The sequence below is a fragment of the Psammomys obesus genome, unplaced genomic scaffold (assembly GCF_907164565.1).
Source record: "Psammomys obesus unplaced genomic scaffold, mPsaObe1.curated_primary_1811, whole genome shotgun sequence".
Taxonomy (NCBI): domain Eukaryota; kingdom Metazoa; phylum Chordata; class Mammalia; order Rodentia; family Muridae; genus Psammomys; species Psammomys obesus.
The window spans coordinates 54397563-54423551 of record NW_026585504.1 but is presented as its reverse complement, the minus strand read 5'-3'; the positions used below and the strand labels follow the sequence as shown (position 1 = coordinate 54423551).

The 25989-nt window shown below is 39.0% G+C and overlaps 1 protein-coding gene across 2 annotated transcripts in view; it reads right to left on the bottom strand.

Moving 5' to 3' along the window:
* LOC129672165 (contactin-associated protein like 5-1-like) overlaps positions 1 to 25989 on the bottom strand; it is a 796696-nt gene that overhangs the window by 367366 nt on the left and 403341 nt on the right. The window contains exon 7 of one of the 2 annotated variants that reach the window (XM_055601463.1): positions 20148 to 20291. In XM_055601463.1, coding sequence (XP_055457438.1) covers positions 20148 to 20291 — 144 coding nt within the window. The remainder of the gene's footprint in view (positions 1 to 20147; positions 20292 to 25989) is intronic. The other variant, XM_055601471.1, reaches the window with a different exon arrangement.

The following is a 25989-nucleotide window of genomic DNA, read 5'->3' as shown; positions in this document are numbered from 1 at the left end:
CTGCTTAGAGACTAGTTCCTGATGGCCTACTCAGCCTGCTTTCTTAAACAGTCCAGGACCACCTACTCATGGGTGTCATGGGGACTGAGTCCTCCAACATGAGTCATTAATCAAGAAAATATCACACAGACTTGTCTACTGGCCAATCTGATGAAGGTCTTTACTCAGCTGAGGGTCCTTCTCAGTTAATATGGGTTTGACAAAATTTGACCAACACACTAGCCCCCTCTCTCATTCAGAGCAGTGTCTTTTCCTTTCATAGGAAACAATATGGCTTCTATTTCGATGTGTCTCAGCTCAAATGATTTATGCTGGGACATGAGGACAAGGAAATCTTGACACGCTCCAAATTCAACTTTGCTCTTATAAAAATGGGCCATTAGAAAATGAATAGAGAAAAATCTTTATTTCCATTTTGAGAAGATTTTGGCGTTTTGGCAGGATTGGATCCTGGTCATGAATACATACTGGTGATCAATGCTTAAGTGTGGGAAAACCAACTTTCTCTATATATTTTTTTTCATTATTTTGTGCTGTTTTAGGAGAATGGTGACAAAGCACTTAATTTAGATGGAAAGAAACCATTTTGTATTGTGCTGTCTTCTCTGATGCTTTTGTTTATCTCACCAGTACTTTTGTTTATCCCAGTCCTCTTAAAAAAAAAAAAAAAAAAAAAAAAAAAAAAAAAAAAAACCTAGGTTGTTGAACAGATAGTTTTATGATTCTCATAGGTTCCACATTCTTAGATACTGAACACATATATCTTTAATCTATTGTGGCTTATAAGCAGAGTCACATCTGAATATTTCTATTGTTGCAATGAGAAATCTAATTAAGTATTTACATCTTAAAAAAAACATTTTCTTTGCGTGATACTGCTCCTTCCTTTCTAGGCTTCTATCCCCAAATTCTGCTTCACTGCAAGAAAGAATCCAATAATCAACCAATAAGGCTGATAGCAATGTGAGTGTGTATGCTTATAAGTGTGTGTATGTGCATGCATGTGTGTGTGTGTGTGTGTGTGTGTGTGTGTGTGTGTGTGTGTGTGTGAATGTTCCTCTGAAATATCATCTTGGGAGAGATAACCCTTGCTTTGGAGACAGAGTTGCTCAGTGAGACTTGGACATAATAATTTCTCTAGACTGGCAGGCCAATTAGCCCTGACATCTACCTATTGTCACCTGTCATTACTGACAGTACAAGCACATGATACCATTCCTAGCTTTTTATGTGAGTGCTCAGTGTAGTAGAATACACATCCCCATGCTTACATAGGAGGCACACTTTATGAGGTGAACTATCTCACAGTCCAATGATCTGTGCACATTAGCAGAGGACAGCATATAAAACTTAAGAAGTATACTTGAAATGCCATCAGCAGGGAGTGACAACCAACTGCCTATCCCTTATCTTTTTTCCTCTCTACACTAGTGTTTTCTCAGGAGAAAATTTGGATAATACTGAACTCTATAGAGAATTAGTATGGCTTTTTTCACTGGAGATGATGGAGTGAGAGAATTCTATTCAGCAGCTTAGCAGGGTGCTGGTGGAGGGGCCACACACTGAAAAGCAGAGGAAACCAACAAGGGTGGGTACAGGTTCTGAGCAACCTTCCCCTTTCAAATATATTCAGGTCATTCTGCCATCACATTTGAAGTGTGTCAAAAGCTGACTGAAATCCAATAAAATCCATCCAACTAAAAGCTTTCAACATTGGCAGAGGAGCTCATCAAAACAAAGATCTTGTAGTAATAACACAATTATAGTCATTTTCTCTTGATTGATGAGTGGAATATCATTACAGCAGCTGTTGTTCAAGGAATTCTGACAGGCAGGATGGGGTACCACTTAAATCTCCGTAACAAAACATTAAATTCATTGGCCCTGATCTTCTACACACAAGCATCGGTTCAGAAGATGTTGTTGTTCTGATACACTATGGACACTGACATGATCTTATGTATTTACAACTCAGGTTAAGAAAATAAATCTGATTTGTCTTTCATGAAGACAGAGTCAGTAAACTGCTGATGCCATTGACAAAACCCACATTGTCCACTGAGACAAACATGTTCCTACAGAACTCTCAATCAGAGATATCAAACACAATAGACAAAATGCTTTCTCACAATTAAACCGTAAAGGCTTTTTCAGTATTCCATCTTATTAATAAATCTCAACAGTGTCATTCATAAATCCATCTTACACATTTGTTTACAAAAGAAAGTTTTTTTTGTTTTGTTTTGTTTTTATTCATGAACTTTAATGCAATTTGAGATTTACCCAAGTCCTCTACTTGGGCATATAAATACACCTAAGCATGACTAGCCTTTGAGAATCCCATGCCTATGCAATTATTGTGATGTCCAGAATTCCATTCTTTCTGGTTTTAATAAGTCTCCACTGTGCCTTTTACTGGCACATCCTGAAATTCTTGTCCCATTGAAGCCATAAATCTTGGGATTTGTCTGAATGGAGCTCTCTGAAAAGAACTTGTGCTTCTGATGCTTATGCTATAGAGGTATGGTTCCATCTTTACTGCTGACATTTCCAAAACATTCTGTACCCAGAACACAGCATAGGTTCATTGGTTACTAGGCAATTTAGCCAGATTGCAGAATATGCCAGAAATGCCATGACTTATTAAGCTGAGGTAAGGAGCCAGTAGAACTGAGAATTCTGAGAGACATTTGTATAAAGTAGATTACTGTGAAGCTATGAAATAATATCTTTACAATTAAACAGTACCCATTTAGAACAGAACAGATTTAAAAGTCCACAGAAAAAATAATAGTGAATTCATAATTTAAGACCTATCTTTTACCAGGAAGGATTAACCTCTTTGAGCTCTGGAATGCAGGCAAGCAAAGTTCTACCTGGTCCACTGCTAAATGACAAAGGAGAAATATTCATCGATATTTCCTCCTCCTTTCTCCTATCACATTTTTCGTATGCAAAGTTAGTGTATTAACATTCCATTTGTATGATATAGATAAATCAAGCAGGAAGTGAGCTGGAAGCTTCCTCCCTGAAGGTTAACTTCCAGAGTCCCAGCAGGTGATAGTGGGGCAGGAGAGAAATCATCAGCAACGTTACACAGCTGGGAACCCTATGAAATATGAGGCAAATCAGCCAGGTGATATATGCCCACCTGTGCACCAATGGCTCTGCTGTTACAGTGATAACCACTTTCTGTTCAGATTTGATGTCTGCTCTAAAGCAAGGAATTCATTCTTGATACCGTAAACTTGGTCAGAAAAACACGGTCAGTGAGGTCACAGGCCATAGAGGAAAACTGAATGTTGATGTTTAGATAAATTGATAAAGCATCAAATTGCCTTCTAAATTATTTGCATTTAAAGCCATAAACAAATGCTACCTTTAACCTGAATCAGAGAAACCTCTCCTTATAGTGAATAATTGGGAATAAAAAGACCCATGACTACACAAGACCTTGAGAATAAGGATAATTGCTCAGTCATAAACAAGGCATTTAAACTGTCTCCTTTAAGACTCAGGAAGTAGTGCAGAAAAGAGGAGCAGAATAGAATATAAGCTCCAGAATATAGGGAGAAGGGCTGTGAAAGGTGTGTGTGTCTGTGTGTGTGTGTGTGTGTGTGTGTGTGTAAGTCAGACACTGAAGTTACAAACTCACAGCAGCTGCACATGCCTGCACTAAGTTTGCACAAAAATGGGGCCATCAGCAGCCAGGCACAGATGAAGGATGAGCTGTAGACCCTACCTTTCACTGGGAACTACACACTATCTGTAGTTTCAGGAAGGGGAAAGGCACTGCATCAAATTTTGTACAAGCTGAAGTCTCTGCCTTGCTGTAATGGATATTTCCAAGCCAATGGTTACCGAGATAACTCTGACTAAACTAAATTGATTTCAAAACAAAAGTCATGAATCTAGACAAAAGTAAGGTAGGGAAGAGATGGGACTTGACAGGAATGGAATGGAGATAAAAAGAGTGTAGGGAAGAGAGTAATCAGAATGCATTATCTACCTGTTTAAAACCATCAAAGTACAAAATAAAGTTTGTGTGATGAACTATGGATGTCTCAAGAACAAAAATATTTTATACATGAACATTTTACAATATTTTGTACTAATTAAAAATAATGTGTTAGCAGTTACATAGGAAGTCAGGCCTAAAGGAAAATTCCAGAGCAAACATTCAGAGCAAGAAACATTCAGAGCAAGTCTCCACTCTGACTCTCTCAAAGAATCTATGCTAAAAGGAAGAACTTTTCCATGATCAGAAATCTTCCACTAATCTATCCCAAAAGTCCTGAAATAACTGTCCCCTTTGGAAATGGGGACTGCTCTTCCATAAGGTATATAATGGCAGAGCCTGGAAATGAATAAAAATTGTATCCATCAATCTTTGTCCCCAGTTTTGTTCTCTGGAGGCTACACAGAGCAGACATTACTGGGTCTCCTGACACTTTGAGTTTAGTTGAGTTTACTGACTTACAGGACTGTTTTAAACTTACCAGTGAAAGATTGCCGGCCGAACATTCCATCAGTATGGCTCTTTGCCATCTTTATGCTGGAAATATACCCTTCTTTAAGGTCTTATTTAGTTGTCAATCTTATTTTGGCTTTGTGTACCATGAGTCATGGCTGAAGTGAGTCATTTCTGATAGAGCTTATCTATAATTGCCAAGTATGGGCAGTTATGTTTTCCCTAGCCTAATTCTGGCCTACTATTTTGTATTTGTAAGTGCATTTTTCTTCCACATTTTACTACCTGAAAATCAATTTACTATATACTCAAGTCATTTATACATCGTGTGGAGGACTCTGGAAAACTTTGATGTTAAGGTTGGAAAAATGGCTCAGAGGTTAAGATCACTTACAGAATAATCATTAGATATGGTGGTTGTAATCCCAGCATCCTGGGAAGAAGCCACACATCGGGCACAAGCTGTAACCTCAGGTCTCAGGAAGGATGACATGACACAGGACTGCAGGTGCTCTCTGACTCCCACCCAAGCTAAGAAACTCAAGCTCCAGGTTCCAAGAGAAACTTAGTCAAAGGAATCAGAGAAGAGCGAAAGAGGAGGACACCAGATGAGTTTTCTGGTCTTTGCACATGTGTGTAAATCTGCACACATACATTTGCATATACTCCTCCACACATATACAGTTATGCAACATATAATTATACATGAAATACTACACATAAATATATTTTTAAAATAAGAAAACTATCATCTTCCTTGCTTTAAATGTTATCCTTAACATGAACTGTAGATAAAAGCTAAAGAGAGGCAAATCAATACTCTCTAGTCATTCTCAATGTGACTGTTTGTTCATACCCCTCCACCAACCTCTGCCTTGGGAACTTTACTTCATGGCAAGAGGGTAGAGACTGGAGAAGGAAACAACAAAAATAGAATATAAAATAAGCTGGTTGTCAGAGAGAGACTAGAAACCATTCTCTACAGAGTTTGCTCAAGGAAAACACAGGATATAAAGGTAGAGGAAAGGTGAAGTTATATTGTTGGGATCCTTAAGCAGGCATCTCTACTGCCAGCCCCAAGGGACCCTAGAAACTGGTTACTGGCATCTGGGAGGCCACCTGCAGACCACCTGAAAGTACCTGTGCATGCTCTGGGTCTCTTTATAAGAGAACTCAAAGCCCCTCCTCTCTCTCTTTCTCTCCTGCCCTGGCCAGAGACAGTCTCTGTGACTCCTTCCCCTTCCCCTAATAAACCTCCCTCGTGGAACCAGTCGGGTGGCATGATTTCTGAACCCTCTGTGTAACTCATTTCCACAATCCTAACATATATATTCTGTGAAGAACCATATACTTGTAGCCTTGTTGCCTAATAATTCAAGGCTTTACTCTAGTTCACCAGCCCATCCTTCTTTGTTAACAAAGCATTTTCAATTGTGTTTCTAATCAGGTGTTGCTGGTCTAATACTCTTGCCTAAGACATAAGAGCCTGAAATTTTTGCCAGGTGCATTGGAACTCAGAAATATGTCCATAACAATTTCAGCATTCAAACACTGATCATTTTCTTGGCAATAAAACCCTGGCCTTGACTTGAGTCACCTAGCAACAACACAAAACAGATAAGGAATCTGGTCACTATTTCAAAAGAGCCCAAGATCACAAATCAAAATGAGATGGGGTTAAATATAAGTAGACTAGTTACTAAGGTAGAAACTTCATGGACTGGCACACAAATGGAGGGCATAGTTGTAGTTCCTTTTCCCTGGAACTCCCCAAATCTATTCACAAAGAAATGCAGCAACATCTGTCCTCCATTTTGTCTCTTACTAAAGGTGATTAGTCAAGTGTGGCTGACATACTTTTGTTAAGATGTTTTTAATTGTTTGTATGTGTGTGTCTGTGCACATGAATGCAGGAGCACATGGACACTTAAGAGGGCACTGGATCACCTGGAGCTAGGGGTATATTCTGTTATGAACCCCCTGATGTGGGTGCTGGAAAACACACCCTAGTTCTCTGCAAGAGTAGTACAAACTCTCAACAACTGAGCCAACTCTCAGCCTTTGACTCTAATTTTTAAGATCCCTCCACCTCCAGAATATGTAGCACAGCCAGACTGAAGTTTCTCTGACTTTGACTGATTTAAGATTTTGCTAGAGGGACTCTTTGCAAAATTCTATCACTGTGCTGAGCTGTTATTTACATAGAATGCTAATTGTGGTGTTGATTGTGTTTCTAATCATCATTCAACCACTACAACATGTTGCAGGGTAAAAAATAAACCCAACAGCTCAGCAAGGCTGAGCTTCAATCATAAGACATCAAGCAAAGCCAATCAAGCATTTAAAAGCTAAGGGAGGGGGGGGGAGATCTTGATTCAATCTAATTCGTGTAGAAAGATTTCAAAGCCAGTTTTTGATTCTTTCCCAAACAACTATAGCAATTTCTAATTTGATTTATATGAAAACTGTCAAGGCTGACTGGCATGCCACCCACAAGTGTAGGGAATGACTGCCCTTGTGCTTTTTGATTTACAAATTCAGGGAGAGCACCAATTCAAATTAAGGCTGCTTTTCATGTTTGTGAGAATAATTGGTTCTTTTATAGATTCATTTATGCAACACGTGGTCTATAAGCAGGTCATGCCAGATCACGTTTCCTTCTCTGGCAAAGAACCGAAGTCTGGAGGAATTCATGCTAAGACATAACCCACCTGAGGTCTGCATGCAACAGAATGACCAAGAGCCATGAGTGTGGCATGTACCTTCCTGTGATAGCACAATACAGAGCTTCAGGAAGTTTCTTTTGATTTGAGCTTTGCATAAAACTAGGAAGGAGTTGAAATAGGAACAGGATTTGGATGAAAAAACAAAAATGAAACAAAAACTAGAATGGTGCTCATTTTAATTTGAGAAAAACAAAACAAAAGAAAAACAGGATGTTTGGCATCAAGACACAATCGATGTCACTGTTTTGTTTCTTTCAAATGGGGTATTTGAACTTACAGGTTCTTCATAAGCTCAGTTAAGAGACATCATATGGAAAATAATCTATGATATTGTAGTAAAATCTCCACCAAGGGCAAAGCACATAAGGGGACAGATACCTACTCCTTATATCACATTCCTCTGGCCTGTCACTCCCACCATCCAAGATACAGCAAACCCAAACTGCAAACAGCTTTTGGTATAGATTTGTGTGTGTGTGTGTGTGTGTGTGTGTGTGTGTGTGTGTGTGTATGTGTACTCAAGACCATGCCATAAATCACACTTTGAGATCAAATGGCAGGTTGTTCGGTAGAGTCAGTTACTTCCTTCTACTAAGTGAAATATGAGAATGTAACTCAAGTGATAAGTGCCTTTGTACACTAAACCATATTATTTTCTCTTTCTTTATCTCTCCTCCTCTTCTCCTTCTCTGTTTCTTCTGTGCATGCTTCTCTCTTTATCTCTCCCTCCCTCCCTTTACATGGCAGTCTAGAACTGCTTCCATTAAACCTACATTTATATATTTTAAAAAAAAATTCTTACTGGCACTCACCTTATTTTTTGAGACAGTCTGTCACAAATACTTGTTCTAATCAACTGAGCTAGAGTCACTAGCCAAAAAGCCCCAATTATCTCCTAACTCTGCCTCCTCAATTCTGTAATTACAGGCATATGTCAATAGGCACAGATTTTTATTTAGATGTTGGGTTCCCATCTTTATGCCTATATGGCAAGCACTTCCCAGCCTGAGCCAACCCCACATTCCCCAGCTTCACTTTTATCTTTGCTACATCTTTGCTGTCTCAACTTTCTGACCAAAGCTGTGACTTTGAATTCTGTTTTGACATCTCTCTTAAGAGACTGAATTTTATGTTTTGTTTTGTTTTGTTTTGTTTTGTTTCTGGGACAGAAAGAAAAAAAATATTCTACCAAAGCATTTAATGTTTTCAAATAATTCTGACCTCACTGTAAGATAAAACCGAATGGACAGTTTTGGGATTTGAAGATGGAGGAGGGGGAGAGATTGATTGAAAAATAGACCTATGGTTAAGCTTAAAAACTCTATTTTAGATTAGAATATTAACAAAAGCAACTTTACTCTGAATACTTCTTTTAGAATTTAAGTTACATGTATTTAGCTGATAATATAAAATCTGTACAGGAACAAGACATGATGCTTCAGTGCATGAACATGTCATAGCTCCATGGTCTCAGTCAGTTACTTTTAAAGTTATTATTATTATTGTTTTAACAGCATCTACTTGACTTCTTGACTCTATTATTATAAAGCAGACAAAAATAAAAACATTTTAACAGGCTTAATTTCTTAGCTGAACTTGTTACAGAACCAGGGAAAAATTAGAAGAGAACTGAGCATCAGCAGGAGGGAAAATGCAAACCCCTGACCAAAGGAAGTGTGAGCTGCTATGGTCTTGAAGAAAATGTAGACAGAACTGTCCAGGAATGACATGCTTTGGGAGGAAGAAAGTAAACCACACAGAAAAATCACTAGTTGAAATGTTGAGAAGACTTTTGTGAGAACTGCAACCTCAGAAGTCATTTGGAGAAGTGGTTTTTTCTTTCTTTCTTTCTTTCTTTCTTTCTTTCTTTCTTTCTTTCTTTCTTTCTTTCTTTCTTTCTTTCTTTTTCATGTTAAATGGATTTTTTATTTTAATTTTTATTAATTACACTTTATTCACTTTGTATTCCCCCCTGTAACTCCATCCCTCCTCCCTTCCAAATTCCACCCTTCTTCCCCCTTCTTCACACATGGCCCCTCCCCAACTCCACTGATAGGGGAGGTCTTCCTCTCCATTCTGATCCTAGTCTATCAGGTCTTATCATGAGTGGCTGCACTGTCTTCCTCTGTGGCCTGGTAAGGCTGCTCCCCCCTCAGGGGGATATGATCAAAGAGCAGGCCAATCAGTTCATATCAGAGACTGTCCCTGTTCCCTTTGCTGTGGAACCCACTCAGACACTGAACTGCCATGGGCTACTTCTGTGCAGTGGTTTTAGGTTATCTCCATGAATGGTCCTTGGTTGGAGTATCAGTCTCAAAAAAGACCCCTGTGCCCAGGGTTTCTTTTTTTGTTGTTGTTGTTGTTCTGTTGCTCTCCTTTTGGAGATCCTGTCCTCTCCAGGTATTACTATTTCCCACTTCTTTCATAAGATTTTCTGCATTCTGCTTAAAGTTTGACCATAAGTCTCAGCATCTGCTTTGATACTCTGTAGGGTACAGCCTTTCAGAGGCCCTCTGTGGTAGGCTCCTGTCCAGTTCCCTGTTCTCTCCTTCTTCTGATATCCATCCTCTTTGCCTTTCTGAATGGGGAGGGAACATTTTAGCCAGAGTCCTCCTTCTTAATTAGTTTCTTTGGGTGTACAGGTTATAGTAGGTTAATCCTGTATTATATGTCTAATATCCACTTATGAGTGAGTATATACCCTGTCTGTCTTTCTGCTTCTGGGATACCTCACTCAAATGGTCTTTTCCAGTTCCTACCATTTACTTGCAAATTTCATGATTCCAAGTAGTGTTTTTAATGCGCTAAATTATGGGAGTAATTATAGTTTCTCATTGCATAACCACATATCGTAGTGACTAAGTTAGACAATCTCATGTTTCCCTAATCATATGACCTTAGACCTGTATTCGAAGTTAGTTTCTTACATATTAGTAAGGCATGTTATGTTTTCTAAGACTGTGTCCATGCAACATGTGAAATCATGAGTATATACATGTCTCCCTTTGTCTTCCTACAGAAGTCTGTTAGATATCTAGGGTTTGTAGTCCCATTAATTCAATTTTTATTAATATTTTTGTGATTTTTATGTACATATGTAATATATTCTGGTTACTGCCTTCCTCTTACTTCCTTCACATACCCGCCAACCCTGATGCTTTCCTACAAATATATTTTCTATTTTCATAACTTTTTGTCTCAGTTTTTGTCTCACAGAGTTTAACTGAGAAAATGAATGTGAGGATGTGTTTGTAATTACCCACTGTTCTGGCGGGCTCACCAGCAGAGAACAGCTGGATAACACTGTTCCTCCTCTTTTTTCTGAATCTATGAGTTGCCAACAGTACAGTCATGGTAGCCAGAGCCCATGATTTTAAATAATGATTTTTCACCAATATAAGAGCAATTAGGGGATAGGATATCTATTTATTGATGATTTTCAGTCCCAAAGTCACTTTCTTTTTGCTGAACTTTTCATAATGTAGTTTGAAACCGAAATTTTCTTTGCTCTGCTTCCTGAATATTAGACTTTGGGAATAAGTAAAGTTCCTACTTTCTATTATTCTTCCTCTGTGGGAAGCCCACTGGCTCTGCACACTTACTTTATAATTTCACTTTCTTTTTGTGCTCTCTCTCTGTTTTTGTGTGTGTGTTTTGTGTGTGTGTGTGCATGCATGCTTATATGTGTCTGTGTGTGAACATGTGTCGAAGTGGGTGTGGGTGCACATGCACATGTGTGTCCACATGTTCGTGAAGAGGCCAGTGGTCAACCTGTAATAACATTTCCTCAGTAGCTGTCTATCTACTTTTAGGATACAGGTCCTTTCACCAGTTAGGCTAGACTGCTGGCCAGCAAGCACCAGAGATAGAGTTTACCTTTCCCCCTCAGTGCTGGGAATGCCAGAGTGTGCCTCTATGCTTTGCTTTTAGTGTTACTATTGCTATGAATATACACTGTATATGTATATGCCTGATACGCATGCATGTATGTGAGTGCTGGCACGCATGTGACACAGAACATATATAGGGGTCAAAGAATGAAATTTGCTGGTTAATTCTCCCTCATTATATAAGAGAGTTAATATGAGTTAATTCTTTCTTATTATTTCTATTGTGCTATATACTCCAGGTTAGCTGGCCCCCAATCTTCTAGATAATTCTCTTGCCTCAGGCTCCCATCTCACTGTAAGTGTACTGAGGTCATGGATGCAGGCCACGATGTCCAGCTTTTGTTTGTCTTTGAAGATCAAACTGAGATCCTCAGGCTTGCAAGTGAAGTACTGTGTAAACTGAACTATCTCCTGGCCCCAGGTGCTTTCTGTCTCCTGGAGTCAGATTCCTTAGAAAGCTTGGAACTATGTTGTATCGCAAAGTACCTTGCCACTTGTGTGCTGCATGTGTGCCTGCTAACCACGTGCTTTTGAGAAGATCTGAATCTGAGTCTAGAGAGAAGACATACTAGTCCTGATGCTTCACTCACTGTTCACTATCCTGCATCCTAAAGGACACATTGGGAGGCTAAAAGTCCAATAACTTTCTGGACTTTTAGCATCATCAGACATTTACTTGTCATGGGAGCACAAATGTGGAGGTCAGAGTAAAACACACAGGTGCCAGTACTCCCCAGGATCCAATTCAGGAAGCCAGCCTTTGCAGCAAGCCCCACTACTTACCAATCCATCCCATCAGCCCTAAACTTCTTGATTCTGTTCCCATCGTGGGATTTCGCACATGTTCCACCCCTGCTGAGAAGACCCTTTTCTCTGCTTGGAATTGTCTGGGAGATAGTTGCTATTCAAAGTCAGAGACAGAGACTTCAAGTCACATAAGAGATGTTTCAGAGCTATGGGGAGGTGTGAGATGTGTTCCTTAGAAAGCACTTAGTTCTCAGACAGGATTATCAGCCTTCACCTTCAGCCAGGATGATGATCCTGGCAACTGCGTGTCAGAACATGGAGGTGTGGGGGTTTGGGGTGGGGCTAGATACCCTACTTTTTGCCACTGCATTACTTAATCTTGCAGAGTCAAAGATTCTGTCCCATGCTCTTTCCTCTCAAAAACTGCTCTGGAAAGTTTTCTTAAGTAATTAGCTAATGACAGGGATCATTTCTAGAATGCCTCATTGATCTTTAATCCCTGGCTGAGGACTGTTATTCAGAGATCTGTCCGGCCTTGTGAGCCTGTGTTGGTGAATGTTTCATTATCCCTGCACTTGGAAGTGAAAGTCATTCAGGACCTCAAGAAAAATGATGTATCATAAAAATGAATAAAAGTTGATGGTATCATATTTTCCAGAGGAGGATAAGGAAGACTGTGAGTGACAAAATCTCCTACTGCACATCGCTGGCATTCTTTAGCCCTGACTATAAATTATCCTTTAATATAAAGTATGGACGATAATAGCTGCTCCCAGGCCACCTCACACAGATGTGTCAGGGACAGTGGCACCAATCTTGCCTCAGATCCATCAGACTCCTCTCTCTCCTTTTACTCTCTCTGGTAGTGGCCTCCCAACCTGTCTTTCCTTCTTTATAAGCTAGCTCTCTGAGACACATGTCTCCAAAGGAAAAAGCTATGTCTACCATTCCTGCAGGGGGAGAAGGAGTAACGTGCTCTGCTCTTTAAGAGAAAACTCATCAAACCTGACCTGATTCCAGTTTTCATTTGTCTATGCTCCTAACTTTTCATCTGTGTCTCGTTCCCTCTGCCTCTTTCATCTTTTTTTCTTTTCTTTTCAATAGGCAATCATGAAAGCCAGGTTGGCCTCTTGCTCATGATGTAGCCAAGGCTCTTTGAACTCTTGACCCCCTTGCATCCTCTTCTCTAGAATGGGTACAGTAATCCCTCCCTTAATCTCGACTCCTTTAAATTATTCTAAATCCTCAAATGATTAGATAGTACCATGTCCACCTGGCAGGCCGAGCAGACTTCCTTCTACTCTGTGGGATGGGCATAGAAACTAACACAGACTTTAAACTATACAGAGTTAGAAAAAACAAGAAACAAAAAAAGTTAAGGCATGCTTGTCTGACACCAGCCTTAGGAAGCTGAGGCAGGAGAATTCAGGCCATTTTTGGCTATATAGCAATATTTTGTTGCTAAACACCAAAACAAGATAACTATAAAAAAATTTTTTACCCAATAATTTTCATTTTCATAAAACTGTTTAAATTTCAGAAAATTACTTTAAATCATGATGGTTCTTTCAACTTTTCTTTTGGAAGTAAAACCTAAACAACTCAGACTTCTGGCAGTTGACCCTTAATGAAATAATGATGAACTAATGTAAAAATTTACATAATATTTAAATAGATTTTAAAACTTTTAATGAAACTGTTGACATTATTGAAATTACTTTAAGTAAAAGGTTAGTCTTATAAACAAGACTTTAGATTCTGTGCTCCTCCCTTTGTTCCCCACACTGTTTAAAATGTATCCTACGAAACTGAATTCCCTAGGACTCTCATGCTGGAAGAAAGATAAGACTGAAATGTTGCCACAGTCAGAGGCAGAACCTACCTCCTAGAGTGTTGACAAATTATCAGATCCTTGTATGGCAAAGGGTGAAACTCAGATGATGGCAAAGATAGGTAGGACGGCCCCTTGACTAATTACCCACACCTCTTGCCCTCTATTTATATCTAAACCCTGTGCCAGAATCACAGAATTGGACTCGAGGTACACTGACATTCCTTTTTGCCCTTCCTAATGTGCTAACATTGAATAAATCTTCTTTCTCAGTTTTTTATTTTTCTCTATTACTTGTTGTATTTGACTTATTGAACTCAGCTTATTAAGAATAGATGCCTGAACGTGGCTCGTTAGGACTACCAGGGTCCCGACTCTAACCCTATGAACTCTCGGGACACTAAAGTGACAGTTTCAAGAGAGAGGCCTTTCAGGAGGTGCCTAGATCCAGACTAGACCTTCTACCCTGTGAAGAACTGGCTAGAAGTAGAATATCATTGGCCCAGAAGTGACCATCTCAGGTCTCTACATGCTGCACTCTCAGATCCCAGCCCCCGGCCTCCAGAAACATCAGAAATAAATCGCAGTTGTTTTTAGGCCACCTGCTTTATGGAATTTCATTCCAGCTGCCCAAATGAATTAAGATAATGACCATTCCACTGTTCACTTATTTTACTATTACTTAACCCTCAGCCGCATTATTCTTCATCTGACCTTGAACTACTTCATCTCAATTCCCCAAATAACGAAAGGAAATGAGACTCAGGAAGTGAACAACTGAGAAATCATTTTTCGAAAGGTCTGAGAAGCACACATCATACAGGCAGGTGATGTGAATGTCAGACTGGTCAAATGGCAGCCGTCATCAAGGGAAAGTGTCATTTATCACAGAGTGTACACACAGAGATAAAGCACACTCCTGGGGACAAGCTGAAGGGCTTTTAGGCTACATTAGATAAAAGAGAGTTTTCTATGAGCAATTCAGAGGAGTGTCTGGGTCATAGGATGGTGTCCCTATGAAGTGTGTATGCACACACACACACACACACACACATACACACACACACACGGACATACAAGTTTCCTGCAAGCCTGCAGGCGTCCTTCAAACTGCACGCTTTTTTCTTAGTGACAGCTTTTCTCAGCTAATGAGTTGCCCTAAATAAATAACTACACATCAGTAAGTTTCATGCCAACACAGGTGCAGAAAAATAATGACAAACTTCACAAATGCTCACTGTATGCTCATTTACAGGTCTAGTTTACTCAAGTCCACCAGAAAACATATTCTATGTTTCTATTCCAAACGTCTTGTTTTAAAGGAGTCATTCAGTCAAGGTTGGAGTGATCACTACATTTCTCCAAGTGAAAGAAATAGATAAAACTGTAATAATATGACTATTCAAAGCCACTTTGTAATTCATATAGTTCAGGTGCAAACTTCAATTCAGATGCAGCCAAAGGCGTGAAAACTATCTATGACTCTATTCCTGCACTGTGTAAAATGACAGGTTAGTACGGCTCACATGCCAACTTCATCTGAATAGTTTGCTGGATGTTTTTCTCAGTAGCACAGGATGCCGGGTACTCAATGTAATCACTGTGGACTATAAATGTTATGCCTAGTCATGTTAAAGGATTTGACTTGCCCGTCTATAACTGAAAGGGGGCACTGTAATTCTCCCGCATTACAATAGAGGCCACCAGTACGTGGTCCCTTGCCCAGGGTTGCACAACTGAGTGATTCATGGTACCTCTTGCACTCACAACTCATCTCTGGAGTGCCAAGAGAGGTGTTCATGGGAACTCTGCTTGAAGAGACCAACAGGCCTCATCTAGAATAAATGAAAAGATACATAGTGATCCTTTTGCAGTATTAGCCACTGCAGAGAAATGTTAGCCGTGCAAATGAGACAGCCATGGTTGTATGTTTAGCATTGGCCTCTGTTCTTTCTTCCCATGCCTTGACATCAGCTACTTGGAGACAACCATACCCAAGTGATTTGACTTGATTATTGGGCCCCACAGTTGATTCTGCAACTTGCAGGTTTTCTCTTAGCAAGCTTTTTTCCTATTTGGTGGAAGACCAAGTAAATTAACATGAACCCTTCATGTTCTGTGTGTATCTGCATAATGGCAATGTATGTACACATTTGTATAGGTCAGAACATAGATTTGAGCGTCACTCCTTAGGTACTATCTACCTTTATTGAGAGAGAGAGAGAGAGTAAGAGGGAGAGACAGAGACAGAGAGACTCTCACTCTTCCAAAATTCACCAGCTACTCTAGACTGATGAGCCCTAGGGATCTGCCTGTCTCCATTTCCCCAGCACTGGAAATATAGGCTTATGCCACTGGTTGTTTGTTTGTTTATTTGTTTGTTTGTGTCTTATGTGGGTTTCAAAGGTCAAACTCAGGTACTTGTACTTGTAAATCAAACAATTGCTTTCTTAACTATCTCTTTAAAGCTATGAACTCTTATGTTCATGATAAAAGAAAATCACTTGAAGGACTACCTGAAGAGAGTAGGACTTCAACCAATGACCACATAATCTTGTTACTCTCCTTGTGTCAAATAAAAGTTATCTTACACTCACAAAAGAAAGGTCATAAGAAAACATCATTTCTTATAGAGAAATTAATAATGCTCAGAAAGCTATCAGGGCAATATGAGGCCTATGTTATGTGTATAATAATCCACATTACAGGTACAACACTCACACTTCAATGGCCCATTTACTTCCTTATTATTTATTACATGGAGCTGTATTAGCACAAGGTGGTGGATTTGGGAGAGAATAGCTAGGTATTTTTATGTCTACTTTGAGCTGTTAGTTTTACTGCATTCTGAAATGTAGAAGATCGTCCTGCAGTCAAGTCGAGCAATAAAGACTAAATTGAATTATCCTCATGGAACAGCTGTTAAATCTTCAGGGAGTGCGCAGGTCCCATAGAAAAGGGATGATAGATTGCAAGGAGGATGCTGTCTGAATGCATCCCACAAGAAAGCCTTGTGCTCTGTGAGGCAGAGGGAAGTCTGGATTTCCTTGAGCCGTGAGTCACAATTTGTGATATGGACACCAACTAACCCTCTCTGCCTTCTCTCTTAATTCTGTGAATCTCCTGATCAAGTGCAAACTCCTGAAGGCTTAATAACCACAGGAGAACTGAAAAGTAACAGCACACAGAAAACAGAAACATATTTTTTTTCTAGAATACTTTTCAACACCTCAATGATTGTGTGACTAGGAACAAAGTTAACTTTAGGGCAGGTGTGCTGTCTTTGGAGGAAACTTTAAGCTAGATTACAGGAATGAAAGTACCTGTGATTTTGTATTTAATAGCGTACACCATTACATATCAGAAGGAATGCCAATGAAATAAACCAGATGCTCTTTTGTGTGTGCATGTGTGTGCATGTGAACATGTACTTGGATGGTTGCATGAGAGAGAGAGAGAGAGAGAGAGTATGTGTGTGTGTGTGTAAATTCTCATTTAATGAAGGAAATTGAAGCAATTTGGAAGAAAACCTATATGTGTGTCTTTTTTTATTTTATAAAGGCAAAAGCTAAGATTGTTCTACCTGTGCAGTAAAATTATATTCTTGGATTATATTTTTCTTCCCAAGTGCTTTAGTGTTAAATGGTTCTCTGTGCCACATCATGACTATACTACCATTTAAGTGTTGGGGACTGAAATGGAGTAGAAAAGTGTCAGGCAATCTGGAAAATGCTATAGTTAGTGTAATGATTGAGAAACATTTATTAACATTTTGATGCAGGATTCACTGATAAAGGGAATAATATAAAGGTTGCTTGCACCCAGAAACACATTTTTTTTCCTTTCTCTATCACATTTCACTTTCAGTTTTTCTGATTATTTAATAACTGAATTTAACATAGCTCATCATTAAAGATGAAAAGCCATAACCCTCTAGCTGCCTCTTTGCTATTCCAGAAACCAGGTCGCAACCTACCCATTAGGACAAGAACTGACAGGAACCTGCTATGACAGTTGGCAGGCCTTTATAGTCCAGCTTCCTCCCTGACTATACCCAGCTGCCCAAGACAAAGGCAACTTTGAACTATGACTTCAGAACCTTCCTTCCTTGACTTTAAGCATGCAGATTAGACCACTAGGCTGGACTAGATTACTTAGTTAGAAGCACAGAGACACACCATACACACATACACACACACAGAGCTATTAAGGTTTAAAGCATCTGAACTCAATTTCAGGTGACTGAAAGGCTCTTTCCTTCATGCTTCCATCTACACACAGTGGCTGTCTACCTTAAGATTGAAACAAAGACTCCCTTCGAAGTACCTTCCACCCTGCCATGCCACATGTGCTATGAGGCTTTATCTCTAATGTTTTTCTCTCTGAGGCCTGATCATAGCTCTTAACAGAATGATACCCCTTCAACTAATAATGCTAATGCTGAATGGATAATTTTGTGTTAGCTTTTTCTAAGCCCCTGTTCTTTCTTTTGAATTTCTATGAAATGGTATTTCCTAGAATGACATGTATAGAATTTCTGTTTGTGGATTTAACCCCACAGAGCATAGGCATTTCTACATAAGGCCTAGCTAGGCTCTTCCTGTGTCAGATGCAGCATGAATACATTACAGAGTGAAGGACCAGCTGAGAGCTCACATTTTGATCCATAGCCATGAAGCAGAGAGATAGCACTGGAATAGCCTGAGCCTTTTAGAATCTTAAGTCCTGCCCCACTAGCATACCTACTTCTTCAAGGCCTAATCCTTTTCCAAAAGTTCCACAAACTGGAGATCGAGAATTCAAACATATGAGCCTGCAGCAGGACATTCTCGTTCAAATCACCAGAGACACCACTGTGTTAGCAATGGCAAGATAACTGGAAAGCCAATGGTTGGTTACTTATGGGTAAAGGAGACGATTTTCAGGACTCTTATATATGATATACTATAGGCAAGTGCTATTATGCAGCATCAATGAATCCTCCAAATTAAGGGAGTCAGGAACATGGTACAAATATTTGAAAATGCTGATATTCTTTTTTCCAAGCATGAGTTTTTTCAAACATTCCAGACATTTGAAGAACCCTAGTAATACTAGAATCTAATAGTAACTTTTAAATGATGCAGCAACATGGGACCTCTAAATACAAAATATCTACTATAGTTTTGTTTATCAAGCAAGAGAACCCATTAGGTTATTTAAAGTATTGTAGTTTATTCAGGCCATATAATCAGATTGCTAAGAGAATAAAGTGTTGCTTTTCACTGACAAGATTGTCTACTCAGCCACAGGCTGGTAAAGGGGACAACATAACACAGAGAACAGTTTAAGACAAATGCCTGTCAAAACTAAATAGTGCAGATTAACTGTGGAGACAATTCCACTCTGCCTGGCTGCACAAAAATGTCCCAAGGTCTCATTAGCATGCTTTCAGGGAAAACATGTCTGAAATCAGAAAAATTAATCCCAAATTTCAAAGAATTTAATCTTCTATGGACACTGTGAAGTTATTCCTGTGTTATCAATAAATACTTGATGAAGAGCTTAGACATGAAGTTCACTCAGGAGAAATGAAAATGCATTCCACTCACTGCAGAGATGGGGTCAAGATGGCTTTGTGGAAAGTAAGGATTCACTCTACAGTCAGTTGGTAACATGGGCCATCCCAGAGCCTTCACTGAAGGTCACTGTGGGGTTCTTCTATCTTGGTACCCATCCTGCCCAGATAGCTATAAACAAAAACCTAGGAGGATTATAGGCATCCACTTGGCATTTCACCTGCCAGTTTTGATGAAGGCTAGGGAATCTGAATTTCTATTCCTGTATAGGGATAAGCGAATATACTGAGATGATGGAGATGTTAGAATCATCTAACAGATTCTAAAGCAGACTTTATAATGAAAACTGTTTCAAAACTCAAATGTAAGAGATGAGTAAGAAAACAGGTCTTAGTAACAAATACAAAGCCTTAATAAGAAAATGAAAGGTATAGAGAAAAAAAATAAGACCCCTAAATACAGTGGAATGGGTCTGTAGCATCTGTATGAAAAGATGGGCATTGCTGTGTGCCCATGACCCCAGCACAGCTTAGAGTGGAGACTGGAGGATCACTGGACCTTGCTTGTTAGCAATCAGCTCTGGGTTCAGTGAGAGAACTTGTCTCAAGGAAAAGCAACTATACACAATAGAACACACAACAACCTCCTATGGTGTCAGTGCATACACCTGCATGCAAACAAGTACAACACAGAGAGACAGACAGAGAGAGAGAGTAAAAGAGAGATATGTTAAAATTTAAAAACTAGTAGATGCCTGGCAATAATAATGAGAATAGAGAAGAGCACTAGGGAACACATACATACCTTCAACTGAAAGTAAACACATAAGATAAACACAGCGTGAAGAGGTATAAGGGTAGAGTACCAAAATCAAAACTTACCCAAAGTCCACAACCAACCAGCTAACAGAGATAGCAGACTTACCACAGAGTAGATCTGATGCTTTCGTCGTTTGGCCAAGTCAATTATGTTCACTCCATTATAGTAAAGGTTTTCAATACAGCCGTGGAAGTTTTTCTTTAAGAAGGTCCCAGGTTTGCCTGGTACTGGAATTCCTCCAAAACTGAGCTTTATGGTGGAAGAAATAAAAATCAACATTTAGTTACAAGCTCTGAAGAAGTACGGACACAGAAGTCAGTACATTTTTCAAGATTTAATCATATGTGTGATCCGAGTGGCTTTAGTAATTGCAGATGCCACTTGATTACTCATTTAAAAGGAAACATTAGTCTACGTAAAATATCTGTAATTGCTTGCCTTTTAAAGATTGACTTTATAAAACATTTTCATTTCACTGTTAAAACTTTTAAATGCTAAATAAAACAGTAATTTAGAGAGAAAGAAAAGAAAAAAATCGACATCTTTATCTTTAGCACAAGAGTAGAATGGACACAACTATGACAAAGCTAAGTAGCCAAGCAAATCCTTGCTCTCTCACTTTGAAACTGTTGGGAAACATAGGAATGTACAGAAACATGGGCCTGTGCGCCTGTAGAGGTTACACGCAGGTTCACAAATCACACCACGAGATTGGTTCCACATGGGAGGTTTATTAGGGGAAGGGGGCGAGAGAAAGAGAGAGAGAGAGAGAGAGAGAGAGAGAGAGAGAGGAAGATAGAGTAAGAGTAAGAGAGTAAGGAAGAGAGAGAGGGGGAGGGCTCCAGTTCTCTTATAGGGTGACCCAGGGCATGCGCAGATAATTCCAGGTGGTCAGGGTGTCTTCACAAATGCCTGATAACTGGTTTGTTAGGTCCCTTGGGGCTGGCTGTAGAAGTGCCTGCTTACTGATCCCAAAATTCCTCCCATTTTCTATAATTAAAAATAGGGAGCTTGGGCTGCCTTTTATAAGGTAAGTTAAAGTATATAAATTTAGGCTCATTGGAAGCAGCTCTTGGTTGTCATGCAAGAGGTTAAGAGAGAGAAGAATTATAGCAACAAAATGGTCAGATTTGTAAGGTTAAGAGTAAGGGAAGTCTCTGCCCTGGAAAATGTAGGGTAGAGGGTTGTCAATAAAGAGAGTTGCTAGCCATGCAAAGCAGCAGCAGGTAGGGACAAGGGAACGCTGGGAGAACCTGGAGCTGTTTGTCCTGGTCCTGAAGCACACCACTTCAGCCTTTTGTTAACAACAAGTGAAAAACAGGCGTAGATTCTCTTCTGGCTACTTCCTGCTGACACTGGGGGCACTGTAGGGAGGTCAAAAGGCTGAAGTGTTGGCCAAGTTCAGGAAGAACAGGCTGTTTTGATGCTTTCCTGGGTCTGTGAGAATATCCATGGCTGGGAGGGAAGGTGCAGGTCCAGCTTGTTGGAATTCTGTGAGGTCAGAGCTGAACAGCTGTAGCTGCTTTGGCACTGTTGTGGCTATAGGAAACATCTGTGTCTGGCAGGACACTGAAACATATATATAGGCAAAATGCACATTACCCAAAGAGCTTAGAGGCATAGGGCTGTTCTCTAACTCTTATCTATAAAGATTAAAAAATTGAAATAATGTAAAATGTTCTATGGATTTGAGAAGCAAGTAAGAATCAGCATAAGAACACTATTAGCATGACTATTATTTACATTTTTTTTATAAAATAGAAAATGAATGGAATTTTGATTCTGAAGTACAAGAATTAGAGTTGGTGGTGAAGTTTCATTTCAGCGATGACAAAATTGTGCGCACAAAGGCCAGAAGCTGCTCAGTGTGTAAAATCACTAGCCATACAGTTTCAGTGACCCAAGTCTGATTTCTAGAATACTTGTTAACAAACAAACAAACAAAATCTAGAAACAGCATCGAAATATCAAGCTAGATGATGTGGCTGCTAGCCTGCCTCTGTGATCCAGAACTACTATGAATATCTGGTAGGCTAGAACAGGAGAATCATCCAGAAAGTCTCCAAACAGCTAGTCTGGAGTCCACACTGCAGCAGCTAAAGCAAGACAGACTGAGCCTCAAGGTGAAAAGTAAAGGAATAGAGAAAGTTGTCCTCTCACCTCCACAGGCACAACAGGGTATGTCCATCCTTCTGTGCATGCATACACAAATGCACGCCCGTGCTAGAGTGTGCATGTGTGATCGTGCAAAGATTGGGAACAGAACTACATGTTAATGGTGACTGTCTGGGATGAGAACAGGCTGTTAGCGTTCTTTATTATGTATATTTTCACTAAATTAGCACAGTAATGTATGACGGATATAGTAAAGAACAAAATAGCTGTTGGGAATACTGCACTCGAAGTGCAAGGCAAGAGGGTAGTAACTGTATTCTCCTTTGCCTCACATTCATCAACCAGTAACCAGGTTTTCTCCATTGCTATGAAATGCCGCATTAGCTAGGACTCTCTTCCCCCAAGAATCTCTTTCCTCTTGTTCACTGGCTTTTCCCTTTCCCTCCTCTCACTCCTCTCTGCCCTGCCTCCTTTTATTCTCTCTTCTTGTTCATCTGTCTCCTCTATGTCCTCCACATCTGCCTCTCTCTATCCCTCCTCTCTCTTGCCTGTGCAGTGGTAGAGGAGGGCATCCTTTCCCAACTGTAGCGTCCCGTCCCCTCCCCATCTCTGCCTCCATTAGTCATACATGAGCTACTGGATCCAGACTTTTTAAAAATAAATTACAAAGAATTAAAAAAAATTACTATAATGGGGCTATATCCTGTCTACTACTTTTCCTCTTGCTTTATTTTCCAAACATAATTATGATGCTTTCATGTATTTTTAAATTTGAAATGGCTATTTTTCTTTCAACAGATATTTGTGTGTGCTTTTTTAAGGTCATACATAGCTTTGAATTTGAGATGTAAAATAATAGGATATACACAAACACTTTATTTTTCCAATTTTATATTCTTTACTTTTATTTTATTTTTCTGGTCAAAAGTTACTAAGACCTGGCCAAAATATTTTAAAGCATTTTAACCAAGAACAATATAGAGCTTTGTAGAAATAAAGCATGCAAACCACAAAAACAATCTTTCATTTTCTAATTACTCAAAGCAATTCTGACTTCCTCATTAAGGAAATATTTTTCCACTCATGATGTATAATGGTTATTTACTTTCTTCTTTATTGACATATTTTAAGTAAGACTGTAATGCAATTTTATTATTTGTTTTTTCAAAAGTGAATATTATAGCATGTCAAAAGCATTGTTTATTCTATCAGTTATTTGAATTGTAACAGTCTTAAGTTCACAGATTCATAGTGAACTCACTGCATTTTTTTTTTTTTGCCTTAAATTGGACATAAGCACATTTTAAGGAGAAAATCCTTTCAAGTAGTTTTTAGGTTATTATTTTTTCTTTAATTCATTATAGTTTATTCACTTTGTATCCCAGCTATAACCCTCTCCCCTGTCTCCCTCTATGCCCTTCTCCTAGTCCACTGATAGCAGAATTTCTCCTCCCCTTCCATCTGACCCTAGCCTATCAGTCTCATTAGGACTGACTGCATCATCTTCTTCTGTGGCCTGGAAACACTGCACCCCAAGAGAGAGGTGATCAAGGAGCCAGCCACTGAGTTCATGTAAGAGACAGCCCCTGCTCTCCTTACTAGGGAACCCAGATACTGCCTATGGGCTGCACCTGAGCAGGGGGTCTAGGTACTCTCCATACATGGTCCTTGACTGAAGCATAGATCTGTGTAGGCCTTCCTGAGCCCACGGTTTTTGGCTCTGTTGGTCTCCTCATGAAGCTCTTGTCCCCTCTGGTCTTTCTATTTTCTCCTTCTTCCATAAGATTCCCTGTACTCTGCCCAAAGTTTGGCTATGAGTCTCTGCATCTGCTTCAATACCCTGATAGAGTCTTCCAGATAGTAGAGTCTTCCAGAGGCCCTATGTGGTAGGCTCCTGTCCTGTTTTCTGTCTTCTGCTTCTGATGTCTATCCTGTTTGCCCTTCTGAATGAAGATTGAGCATCTTTCTTAGGGTCCTCCTTCTGGCAGAGGAAACAACTCCTGAACAGACTACCAATAGCACAGGCTCTATGATCAACAGTTAATAAATGGGACCTCATGAAACTGAAAAGCTTCCATAAATCAAAGGACACAGTCATCAGAACAAAATGATAGTCTACAGACAGGGAATGGAACTTCACCATTCAAGTTTTAATGTTCTTGTTCAAATCTAGATTTGTCTGATATAAAGTACATAATTTATGTTTGTAGACTTTGAAAAAGATTTTAAAATTACCCATGAAAAATGCTGATAACTTATTTACAAAGGCATTTGTAATTCAGTGTAATTATCTAAGTACTTTTAATGTGAGAATTTTGCATTTTTAAAATATCTTTTTTAGTTTGTGATTTTTGTAAAAAAATAAATTGGTAATGTAAAAGTATTATAAGATATTTATATTTTTATAATTTTGAACATCTAATGGTAAAATCGTACTCTTCACTTTTATGTTAGCCACCCCCTCTGTTTCTGACAGACACCCCTTAGCTTTCTTCTTCACATGTAGATAGTATTAGCTATACAATATTTCTTGAATAGACTGAGGGAAAAATAAAAGAACATTCTTTTTTTTTTCTATAACAAGAGTTTTACCAAAAGAATCAGGTTAGAAATATTGTGGAAGTAAAACATGCAGAATACTGAACATAACAAACTGTAATCTCATGTTTCATGGAAACGAAACAATCTGTAATTTTGTGTGTAAGATTTGGAAAAGGATTTGGAAGGGATGTGAGGAAAGCAAGGAGGAGACTTCCTCTCTGATCCTCTTTGGTGCACTTAAGGTGGAAGAAAGGACTTGTGATAGTTATTATGTATGTTCAACTGAACAGAATGATGAGTCACTAAAGAGCAAATACTTGGGCATTTCTGTCAGGTGGTTCATAGAATGCTTTAATTAAGGTAGTACCATTCAGTGGGTGAGATCAGGAACTGAATAAAAACAAAGAAAGCAAGTTGTACAGAGCACTTAATTTTCTCTCCTTCATCACTGTGAATGCTTAATGACAAGCTGCTTATCACTGCCATTCCTGGCCTACTCCTATGTCTAATGGGAAATGACTGAATCCAGCAAGGAAAGAAAATTAAAATTTCACTAAGGTACCATTGACCATGAACATCCATTTCACACTTGATTTAGACTTTTAGTTTTTTTTCAGTTGCCAGAGAAAATTTAAATTTATTTAGAAAAAAAATGTGTGAAAAAAATATAAAAGAAAAGAAACTCCTGAGAGGGACTGGGTGTTGCAGTGGAAGAATGATCTCCACTTTTACACTTTCCAGTGGCAAATTTGACATTGTAATTGTTATATGAATTAGAGACTTTGTTCATTATCAGAGAATCAGGCTGGAAAATTTTGCTTCATGTACTATAACTTTCCTTCATAGATATTAATTTCTCTAAATGTTTTCCAAGACCGTATATACTATCTTATAGAAAACAATGAATTTGGCATTAGTAATCACAATCTTAGGTCATTTGTATTTGATGTTTAACTGAACTATGAAAGATTTGCTAATAAAAGTTAAAATATTTCTTGGAATTATCTTTCCAACCAAGTCACTGTTGTATATGATCTACAGTGGAAAAAATATGAAAACTAATATTTGCAAAGATATTGAAACTGATTGCTTGAAAGCTGTTCTCCTGACTTGTTCAGGTAAGTGTGGCAGACATTCAAGTACCCAATTTGGGTTTTCTCCTTTACTCATGACAGTAACATTGCTGCAACAATTATACAAGCCTGAATTTTAATTTTTGCTATTTTATTGAATGGACATCTTTCAGGTTTGGGCCCTGTTGAGTCCCCTCCATAGCCCTCCATTGTCTATT